Below are 10,780 nucleotides of genomic sequence, written 5' to 3' on the forward strand. Positions count from 1 at the left end.
TATATGTCTTCTGATATTTACTTTTTAATGCCTTAAACATTGCATATTATGTCACTTATTAAATTAAATTTTCATGCTTTAGAAGCTTTCAATAATGACTTTCCCAGAAACTTTTTCAAGAACTTATTTCTTAAGTTTTATATTTCTTGAAAAAAAAAAAAAAAACAAAAGGAAAACAAGAAATAAGACTTCAAATGTCTTAAGTTTTGTCTACCCAAGTCCTTTTCTCTTAAATTAGTTATGCATATATTTGCATATCAGATAATAAGTCTCTTATTTTTAATTTATCATTCTCAATGCTTAATTTGCTAAGATAAAATACAAATTTGAGCATAAATGGCATATTTGGAAAGACTAAGCAACTAAAACAAAGATTAAACATTAATTTGGGTATTTATAAGGTCTGTAGGCTTGGGTTGCTTTATTTTTCTAGATGTAATAAAAATTCAAAATTACTTAATAATCTTTAAAAGTAGTAAAAATATTGTTATTACACTAATAGCCTTACTTTCTATAGAGAAAACGTATTCTTAAACAAGTAAATTCTTTGTGAAGTCATTCTATTTCCTTATATTTTGTACCTTTTCTAACAGAGGAGTCAATTTTAATTTTTCAACTCCTTGCCTAAATTTGAGGATTTCTTTCATATTTAGACCTTAAAAAATTTAGGTGGATAAAAAGTAATAAATATTGTGCATCTCTAGTCAATTGTTTTCAATAAGAGTGATGCGTTTGCAAAAGCAATTGTTCAACACATTTATCCTTCTGTTAAACTACATGTAAGTCTAAGAGAACATTTTTATATTATGCTGACGCTATAATAGATGGGCCAATGTGATACTATTGGTCGCAACTTACAGCATCTTTGCCTACATTAAAGTTAAGATCCTGATGGGTAGTCTTACATTCTTTCTGCGCATTAAAATTAGAATAATGTAATTAATCCCGAAAAATTAAAATGCCACAGTTATCAATAATGGAACAAAATCGAAATTGTATTACTTTGAGACCATCAATAGGCTCACATGAACTGTTTTCTTCTCTGCGTCTTCCGCTTTTAAAGAAAAATACAGTTTTTCTTCCTACCGCAGAAGTATCAGATTCTTGCAGCATCCATGACACTTGTAAGCATTTAGTGGTCAGACGCCACTACATATCCTTCAAATGATATGGCCCAGTGAAGCTGGAAGGTGTCGTCACGGAGCCGGGAAGCCTGCTATCTTAGCCACCCGCCAGGGCAGAGCCAGCAGGCCCCAGCTGGTTACTGAAGCCAGGCTAAGGTGGAAAATGGATTTTGCATTTTGACAGTCAACTGTCCTAACACTGGACCCTGGAAGATACTTATTAGACAGAAGTGCATCAAGGGCTTGAGAAATTCTTTATGAGATCAGATCTGTAATGCTCCTATCCTCCAATCATTCTTAAAACAAGTTAAGTCTTGATCTTATTATCCCTCTGGATTTTACATGCTTTTAAAAATATGAACAAATACATGTTCAGGACTATAGCTGTGTTGTCTGTGAATTCTTTGAATATGTATAATATATGCTAAATTAAGTATACTTGTAGGTCATTTAGAAGTGATAAAAGTTAAGATTACAGAATATTAATCAGCAGTGCCCATTGGTGTGGTGACATCTGCCCATCACATTAAGTTTTGATCTTTAGACGAATGAAGAACTCTTACAAAATAAAAATACATTTCATGTTCTTGTCCATACTTAGACTCCTGTGCTCACTATTCAAGTACCCAAGGGTTTGGGTTCTTGCTTGTGTTATTGTCCTACTGTCATTTCTTGACACATTTCATTAACTCATCTCTCACAAATACTAGAAAATCAACTTAGAAGGTTTCTAAGTCCAAGGTTTCCCATACCCCTGTGGGCCTCACCTGAACCCCAGTGCTGTCTAAACTGTCTTCCTTCTCTTAAAACGTTTCTAGACGTTTTAGAAACATCCTGACTAAAAATAAATATTTAATTCCATAAAACTGCACATAGTGACCCCCCCCCCCCTTTAGATATCCTTCGGAATGAGAAAATGCCATGATGGATTTTTAAACCATGTAACACTTTGCTGGATTAGGCTGGGGTAGCCTGACATCTGAAATCATGATATTTTATCATGAGAAACTGAGACGATACTGCTTCTCTTTTCTAAAAAGAGAAAGAAACCCTCTGCTAGGGCTCACTAAAAGGGGTTTTAAAATTGGAGCCAACGAAACACCACGACTGTCAATGCCTACAGTTAAAACAAACCAACAGACAACTCAGCAACATTTTAAGCAGGCGTTATTTCTCTCTCCCCTTTGATGTGAAGCCCTGTTTACAGCACACACAGACACACTGCAAAGAGCAACAACAAGTCCCCAACTTCTTTGTGACTTCAGAGCAGGCACGAGGACCTAACTGGAGCCAGATGACAGCCAGTTTTCAGCTGTTTCCCAGTTTTCAGCTGTTTCCCCTTAGAGATGGGAGCTACAAGGCATGATTCACTCTGACACCCTGCAACCTCTTGCTTTGCTCTCCTTTAAAAGTGAAAAGGAAGGGCTTTCCACAAGATAGAAAAGTTTGCCTGGATAGGTGATGCCAGAATTTCCAATAGTGACCCTAATAGACAAAACCCTTGGGAGCTCTAACTTCCAAAGGGAGCAGACCTCAGTCACTAAACAACAACAACAACAACAACAACAACAACAACAACAACAGCAAACCTTGAGTGTCTGACAGAAAGAATGAAAGCTCTCCTCATGGAGCATCCCCAGGGCGCTCGTGCTCACCCAAGGCAGGGAAGAGGCAGAGTGGGCTGGGGACTTGTCATTGCAGGATCCTTTTCCTTAAGCAAGCTCATTTTGAGATTTGGAGGGAGGATTGGTTAGAGAGGGTTGCAAAGCTGCACTTCTAACTGCCCCGGCCTGTGGCCCCACCTGCCTGTCAATTTCAGTCCACAAGTCCCGCATTTCTTGCTCTGGGGATGTTGAGAGAACACAGGCTTTCTAGCGCTCAGGGATGCTCTCAGGCCAGTTCCCTGCTGACCTTTAATGGACTCAGAAATCAACTTTCCCCACAGTCTAAATTGTTTGTTTGCGTTTGTTTTCAGCTTGCCGGAGCCTCCCACACAGCCCACCCCTCTCCCCCTCCCCTCTGCCCCCTCCCCTCCCTCCGGCCTTTCGTGCTCACCAACTCCCCCCCACCCCCCACCCGCCCCCCGTCCTCCTCTTTGTTGTCTCCTACCTGCTGGCCAGGCTCTGCCTGCAGTGCTGCCTGAAGGGCATCAGGTGGTAGTTCATGGCGTCCAGCAGCAGCTTCTGGCAGACCGGGTCGGTGCGCATGAAATCCACTGACTGGACCCGCTCCACCAGCTCCGGGGCCGGGATGAGCGCGAAGCGGAGGCGCTTCATGAGGTCGGGCGCGTACTGCATGCGGGTCTCGCGGTCGTGCTCCAGCCACAGCACGGACATCTGGAAGAGCGCCAGCTCCGACTCCACGGGGGGCGGCAGCGAGTCCAGCAGGGCGCGCATCTCCTCGAAGTTGAGCAGCAGCACATCCTCCACCAGGTACTTGTTGGCCAGCTTCTTGGTCTCCTCCAGGCCGTGCAGCGCGGCGATCTTGCACACCTGCTTGTAGTTCTGCACCGAGATCTGGTCGTTGAGGAACTGCACGCAGAGCTTGGTGACCTGGGGGATGTGCAAGATCTTGCTGACCGACAGCACCTCCTCCACCGTGTCCAGGGAGAGGGTCACGTTGGCCGTGTAGAGGTACTCGAGCACCAGGCGCAGCCCGATGGACGAGCAGCCCTGCAGCACCAGGTTGTTGATGGCCCGGGGACTGGTCAGCAGCTTGTCGTCGGGGGAGGAGGAAGGAGTCCCGGGCTCCTCCTGCGGCGGCGGCGGCTGCTGCTGTGGCGGCTGCTGCTGCGGCTGCTGCTGCTGCTGGTCCTTGGGGGCCCCCAGGCCGTCCTGGCCGCCGACCCCTCCCCCGAGAGGGGGGTGGCTGGAGAAGAGCGATCGGAAGTACTGCGAGCAGGAGGCCAGCACGGCCTTGTGGCAGTGGAACTGCTGGCCCTGGGCCGTCAGGGTCACGTCGCAAAACAGCTGCTTCCTCCACAGCAGGTTGAGGCCGTGCAGCAGGTTGTCGCTGTGGCTGGGGTCGAAGGTGGAGGTCCTGTCCCCGGATCTGGACATGGCGAGCTGACTCGGCGCACCTGGCTTTAAACCCTCCTCCAACCTGGCACACAGGGGTGGGGGATGGGAGGGAGGGGAGAAGGGTAGTGGAGGGGGTGGGGTGTGGTCAGGGTGGGGAAGGGTGTGGAGGGGAGGGGAGGGTGAAGAACAACAATCAGTGCTCAGCTCGGCTCCTGCCCGGCGCGCCCCAGGACCCAGACCCTAGGAGTAAGGTCGGAAGGCAAGGAATCCGTGAGCGCCACCAAATGGGCCCTGTCTGGGGTCGGGGCGCGGGTTCAGCTCCCTGCTACTCCTCTCGCCACCGCCCACACACTTCGTCCCTCACTTTCCTAAAACCACCCCGGCTCGGCTCTTGGCAGCGACAGCGGTGGCAGCAGCGACGGCAAAGTGGCGGCGGAGGCCGAGACACCTCGTGGGCTTGTGTCCATGCCGGGCCTGAGGAAGGGAGAGGCCGGGGAGTGGGGACCCGGGGGTTCCCCGAGAGCGCAGAGGCGACCGTCGGCGGAGGTTCCAGGTCAACTTGTGCCTGCAGCTTTGCTCTTCGCAGTTGGTCCAGTTTGGGGGGGGGGGGGGAGCGAAGGGGACCCGATAAGCGTGCGGGTGGGCGATTCTCAGCCCTCCGAAAGCTGGGAACCCCTTCGATTATCCGTGCTGCCCCGAGAAACTCCTAGGCTAACAGTGTGAGGTAGCAGATAAAGCCCTTTCTTCTCCCGGGAAAGTGCAGCGGAGCGCGGTGAGGACCAGCTCAGTGGACTCGGCAGAGGCGGGAGCTGTCCTTATCAATTCTAGCTCATTTCCCTCACCCCGGCCCTGCCTGCTTCCCTGCTTCGCAAACTGTTGGCTTCCCCGTCACCGCTCAGTTTTGCTCATTTTCCAGAGACGCCTTCAGACCTGGCAGGAGAATCCTTTCAGCCCCCCCACCCCCGGCCTCCTCTCTCCCGCCCCCCCCGACTCCCCCCGCATCTCAAAGCGCGGAAGTTCAGACGTGTATCTCCCCTTCCCTCGCGGGGCGGCACCGGGGAAGGCGAGGAGGGAGCCGGTGGGGCCACTGGGGCGGCTTTAGAGCCGGAGCCCGGAGGCCCGGAGGGATTCACGTGAAAGGCTGCGTCTCCCAGGGCAGCAGGAACACAGGCTTTAACTCCAGTAACTGTGAGAAGTTCAAGTTAACTGGCAGGTGTTGGGGGAGGGGGTGGGGGCTGGCCAACGTTGGGGGTGGGGTGGGGTGGGGTAGGGGGTGGAGGTTCCGTGCGGGGTCTCCGCATCCCACCCCGCGTCGCCGCGCGAAGCCGCAGCTTCCTTCCGAGCCCCTCCGTACAAGCCCCAGCGGCCCCCCACTCGGGCACCCCCACTCTCCTGGCCCTGGAACTACTTCTGTAAAAAAAAGTCTGAGCCGCCCGCATCCAGGCGGAGGACGGCAGGCCGGGGGAGGCGAGGCGAAATCGATCCGCCAGGTCCTTAACCTGTAATTGCACCTTCCAGGGCCGAGCAGAAAGGGACCCTCTGCCCACATCCCGCCCGCGCGCCCGCCCGCCCGGGAGAGCCGCCGCCGCCGCCGCCGCCGCCGCCGCCGCCGCCGCCCGGCTCCGAGGGATCCCGCCGGACCTGCCCCTTCCACTGCGGCTCACTCTCTGCCCTGCCTGGCGCCAGTCCTGGATCGCCGGCTTCCTATTTATACCACACTGGGCTCCTCTCGACTCACTTTACCATCCCGTTCCAGGTGGACCCTAACCTCCCTCGAGCTCCCTCCCCCGGCAGGACCCCCTCCCCCAACGGCCCCCCAAAGCTCGGGCTTTCCTGAAACATCTCCCAGAGTCTCTCCCTTTAACTGGACCCGGTCATACCTCTCTTTCGCTCTCCCCGCTTCGTTGTCTCGCTCCCCACCCTCCCCCCCCCGCCCCATTTTCCTCTTCCCCTTCCTTCTTGCTCTCCTCCTTTGCCTTTCCCCCTCATCTGCTTATTTCTTGCCATAGGAGTTTTATTCTTTATGAGCGTTTGCCACACAACCCCCCCACCCCCACCCCGAAACACTCCCTCCCCGTCCCTTCCCCCGCCAACAACCCAAAAGACAGAACAAAATACACACAAGGCAGACACAAGGCCAGAAACTTACCTGCTTTCAACCAGCTGCAAAGTCAAGGCTCACTTAAGCTCCCCCCCAAAAATCAATTGTCCTTCCTTTTTAAAGGTTTGCTCTCTCCTTGGGAGGGGGAAAACACCTTCTGGATCCCAACTCCAGGCAATCACTCTTTACAATTTATTTTGTCGTACATCATTTGATCACCATGAATTAGCAACAGCAAGAAAATGTAGGAGAGGGAGAAAAGAGAGAAAGAGAGAGGGAGAGAGAGGGAGAGAGAGGGAGAGAGAGAGAGGGAGCAGAGCTTTCTGCAAGAGAAGAAGAAGAAAAAATGTACGTGTGACAAATTATGCTACCAAGAAACAACACATCATTATCCTTGGGCCTGGGGCTCAGTGAGTCGTAACGAGAGTAATAGGAAATCCACGGTTGGGGAGAGAAACGGTCGTGCTTGGCCAGTAGAGAGAGACCATACAGGGGGATGGATGCTGGAGAGACTCGCAAAATTATGGCTCAAGGCTATTGTAAAAATTGTCGAGCGTAAATGACTGCGATTTCAAACATCTTTGGAAGAAAGAAGGGGAAAAAGCGAGCCCCCCCTTCCTCCCTCTCCCTCTCTCTCCCTCTCTCTTCTCTCTCTCTATAAAGAACCGTCAAGTTTTAGTGCGCATTGCTAATTAGTCAATTTCTCTCTGCCTTCACAGGCTGGCGACTTCGCTGCTGAGCTGAAACTGCTAATTTCTGTGACCAGCTTTTTTCTTAGCTGTGATCTGGATGAATGAGTAGCTGTCTCACAGAGATGACAAAAATAAACTCTAATCCCCCCCAAAATTTCCACTACATCTTTCTCATGCATAGATTTATGATCTTCAAGCGCTCTGTGCAATATGCAAACTTTTTTTTGTGTCTGTATATATGCTGTTGTTTCCAGATTTCACTACATTGGTATGCTGCTCCCCCACCCCCACCCCCACCCCATGAAATGCAGAAACCGTCTGATCTTAAAGTATGCCAGGATGCCACTTTCTAGTGTCTTGATATTTGGGGTTTGTGTCTGATTTGAAAGACACTAGCCCTCGCCTAAGAGGTGAGTGGCTGAGTGTACAGACTGGGGGGGGGGGCGTGGGGTGGGGAAATTAGAGCAAGTAGGACGGAATACAGGACAGCCCTTCTCTTTACGTGTGTTTCCCTGTACTATTCAAGCTTTCTGATCTTGTTGGAAAACATATTTTCTCTATTATTTTGTCTGGTTAAGCAACCATCTCGGAACTTCTATGTCAGCTCTTCAACAGATAAGGGTTCAGAAGTCACATTTTTTTTTAATTGAAAGATTATCATATTGTCAGATACATCTTTCAATTAGGAGTGTTTGATTTCCAGGAGCTAGAGAGTCAAGTGCTAGGAAGCCCAGCTGCAATTTCACAAATGTAACCTTTAAACTTTGGACCTCATCTGGTATATAAGGATGACCACATAAAGCTCACATTTTTGACCCTGCTTAGCATGCAGAACGAAGCCCGGAATGATTCCGGAATTTCAGCTGTACCAGAGATTCATGTGTATTTTGGTAGAGGACACGTTCTCTAGACTCATTTCATGATGTATTGCGCCCTTACATTTATAGCCCTGCATTTTGGTTGTCAATGGGGGTTGGGGTTGGAGGTGTCCAAGAAAGAAAGAAGGGGGGTGGGGGGAAGAAGAAGAAGAAGAAGAAGAAGAAGAAGAAGAAGAAGAAGAAGAAGAAGAAGACGGCATGCCCTTGAATAAAAGGAACATGAAAGAAAGCTGGATATGAGTTAAATTGAGTTTTCTTTGCCATTAAAGATATGAATATGATTCATTCTAATTCATATGTGCTCTGATTAGTAAACTTATTAAAATACACATCAGGGCACCACTGAAAGGCTCTTTCCACCTTCCCTTTTGATTTGTGAGAGATGGAAAGAAACCTGCTTAAGTGGGGGGGGGGGGAGAAACTGAAAATTCTTTGGTTTAGAATAGGGAATTCCCCATTTAGAATAATAAACATTAATGTGCATGTGGGATATTTGCTCTTCAATAAATGAAGACAGATCCAACTGAAGAATTTTACTCCTCACAAAGGCCCTTCTCCATCAAGGTCCTAGGTTGTCTGAGAGTAAGATACTTTATTCAGATCTTGTTGAGATGCTGCATTTGATATTCATATGCATAACAAAAAGCTCAAATACAAGGTAAAATAATAGAAAAGGATTTTTTGTTTAGAGCAGGGAAAAGAAAGAGAATAGATTATCCAAATATTCTGGCCCTACTATTTGTTTTGAATTTTTCCTTTTTTAATTTCCCCTATTTAGGTCCTGAACAAGAAGATTGTGTAAATGTAATATACAGTCTTTTTGTTGATGGGGGGGGGGGGGTCTGTGTCATTAGCAATTAAAGCTATCAAGTATGTGGAGTATCACCAAATTCTCATACATTGAAAGTATAATTTGTATAGTATGCTTTTGATGTTTATCTTGTATGAGCTTCCATTAAAGTATTTGGAACTAAATTCAAAGGTCAATAAGAGTATTGATCATTAAGCTATTGCCATCTTTCCATTTTATCAAAAAGGAAGTAAGATGTGCTTTGTAGATCTCTAAATATCTTGATTTTGAATTTATATGTATTTTTTACTGATAAGATATGTTGATCACTAGTTATGATTACAAGGATCTTTGCTGCTCCCAAACAATATGAAAGGGACATTTCAAAATTTTTAACTATCTATAATTTTGATGCCTATTTAACAACCAGAGTGGAAGAGGAAAAGAAGAATTGGGGTTCTTGTAATTCTAAAGCAGCTGTTGAAATCAGTGGCTAGTCTGTTTTCTCCTGGGTTTTAAAGTTACACAATTTGAGAATGTTTAAAATTTCAGAGAAAAAATTACAATTGTGGCCGTTTTGTAAGCAATTAAAAATAATGTTGATAATAAAAAATCTCTTCATAATCTGTGTGTAAACTAGCATATCCATCATGTAAGGCTCACACCTCCAATATCTTGCACTGGCTCTGAATGCAATTGTTGCAGAACTCACAAATGATATGACACTATTTACAATAAATCCTGTTATGAAAGATTCAATTTGCAGCAATCAGATGCTAGCTACTAAGCGATTGTAAGTATTTGAATTTTATCCTACTTCGCTGTTCAACATACAGCAATTGCATCTGTGTGTTTGATCTGTCCTGCTGAGCACTATCAGCCGTTTGCTTCTCTGCCACTATTGTTTTTAAAATGGCAGGAAGGACGTGACTAGTCAAGAGCACTCAGCAGGATGGATTTCACATGGCATAAGAGAAGCCGGAATTGTCTTATCAAAAAAAAAAAAAAAAAAAAACAACTAAATATGATCATGTAGTCATGTAATTCAAGCAGTCTTCATACTTCGGCAGAATTATCAAAATAATTCATCGGTGAATCTGCATTGAAACCACGTACAGTGGAGAGATTCTGAAGCTAGTGCCACTGAGCGGTCCACTAGAGCAGCCACCAGCTCTGAGCAGTCTGGTCAGCCTTCAGGGTGGCAGGGACCCGGGCGAATCAGTGGGTCTGGTTGCTTAGGACCATCTCGCTGGACTGGATGAACTTAAGATTCTCTTCAGAACAGTTCCAGAAGTCTTTCGCTGCTTCACATGAAGGGGCAGCCACACGGAAACCTTATTTTCCTCATTCTTGACTCTTCTGCTTAAGATGTATGATTATCACCAAGTTATATAAACATCACAGCCTGGCGTCTCCCGTGTTTCTTTGGCTTCGTAAATACTACTTCCTGTGGCCTGAACTTTCTGATTGCCACCATTTGTAAAATGGATGAGGGGAAAAATTTTCCATTTTTACCATAAAACTGAACAAAGAAGGACCTCCTAGATCCCCGAAGCCAGGGAGAGGCATGACCCAGACAAAAATCATAAGTTTCTATTTTACATCGTGAGTAGATATGGCCAGAAATATCACAAAACCATCAGCATCAAGAAACTTATTGAAGAACAACAACAAAAAATAATAATAAATAACTGAAGTAGAAGTAAAAGATAAGAAATGGTGCTGTTGGCTAGCATTTAGTCAAAAGCCAATGGTTTACTGTTGTCCCAGGGTCAAGCCCAACTCCTCGGCCAGTGTTCCAGGTTCCTAGGCTCCTGTTCTAGCTCTTCTGGGAAGTCTGCCGTTAGCTGCTTTCTGAATACATCCCGCTTTCATACCACATGTTTACGTGCATCCCTACGGGAAGCCTTGGTTCTCTACATATAGAAATCCTACCTATTTCACAAGATTAAACTCATTCCTTTCCACACTGAAACTCTTCTTGGCAACCTTGAACAGAATGATCATAGCTAATTCTTACTGAATTCATTACTTGTTTGGTGCACACTAGCCGAAATCCTTTAGATGTTTTATTTTCTTAATCCTTTTGCTAATCCCATGACAGAGTATGGTAGATGGTAAGAATGATTTCAACTCTTCATCCTTCCTGGTATAAATACCCGATTATAAGGTGGC

General features: G+C 46.8%; 1 protein-coding gene and 1 long non-coding RNA gene across 2 annotated transcripts in view; one reads left to right on the forward strand and one right to left on the reverse strand.

Moving 5' to 3' along the window:
- The window catches only part of KLHL14 (kelch like family member 14), a 104,182-nt gene extending 99,077 nt beyond the window's left edge, over positions 1-5,105 (reverse strand). The window contains exon 1 of the mRNA XM_060613555.3: positions 3,234-5,105. Coding sequence (XP_060469538.3) covers positions 3,234-4,183 — 950 coding nt within the window. The 5' untranslated portion in view covers positions 4,184-5,105. The remainder of the gene's footprint in view (positions 1-3,233) is intronic.
- A 120-nt stretch (positions 5,106-5,225) lies between these two features.
- On the forward strand, positions 5,226-9,364 carry LOC132665903 (uncharacterized). The gene is made up of 2 exons (XR_014135884.1): positions 5,226-5,332; positions 5,663-9,364. It is a non-coding gene; the product is annotated as an uncharacterized LOC132665903 (long non-coding RNA).
- Positions 9,365-10,780: the final 1,416 nt, after the last annotated feature.

This window comes from Panthera onca, chromosome D3, assembly GCF_046562875.1.
Source record: "Panthera onca isolate mPanOnc1 chromosome D3, mPanOnc1 haplotype 2, whole genome shotgun sequence".
Lineage (NCBI taxonomy): Eukaryota > Metazoa > Chordata > Mammalia > Carnivora > Felidae > Panthera > Panthera onca.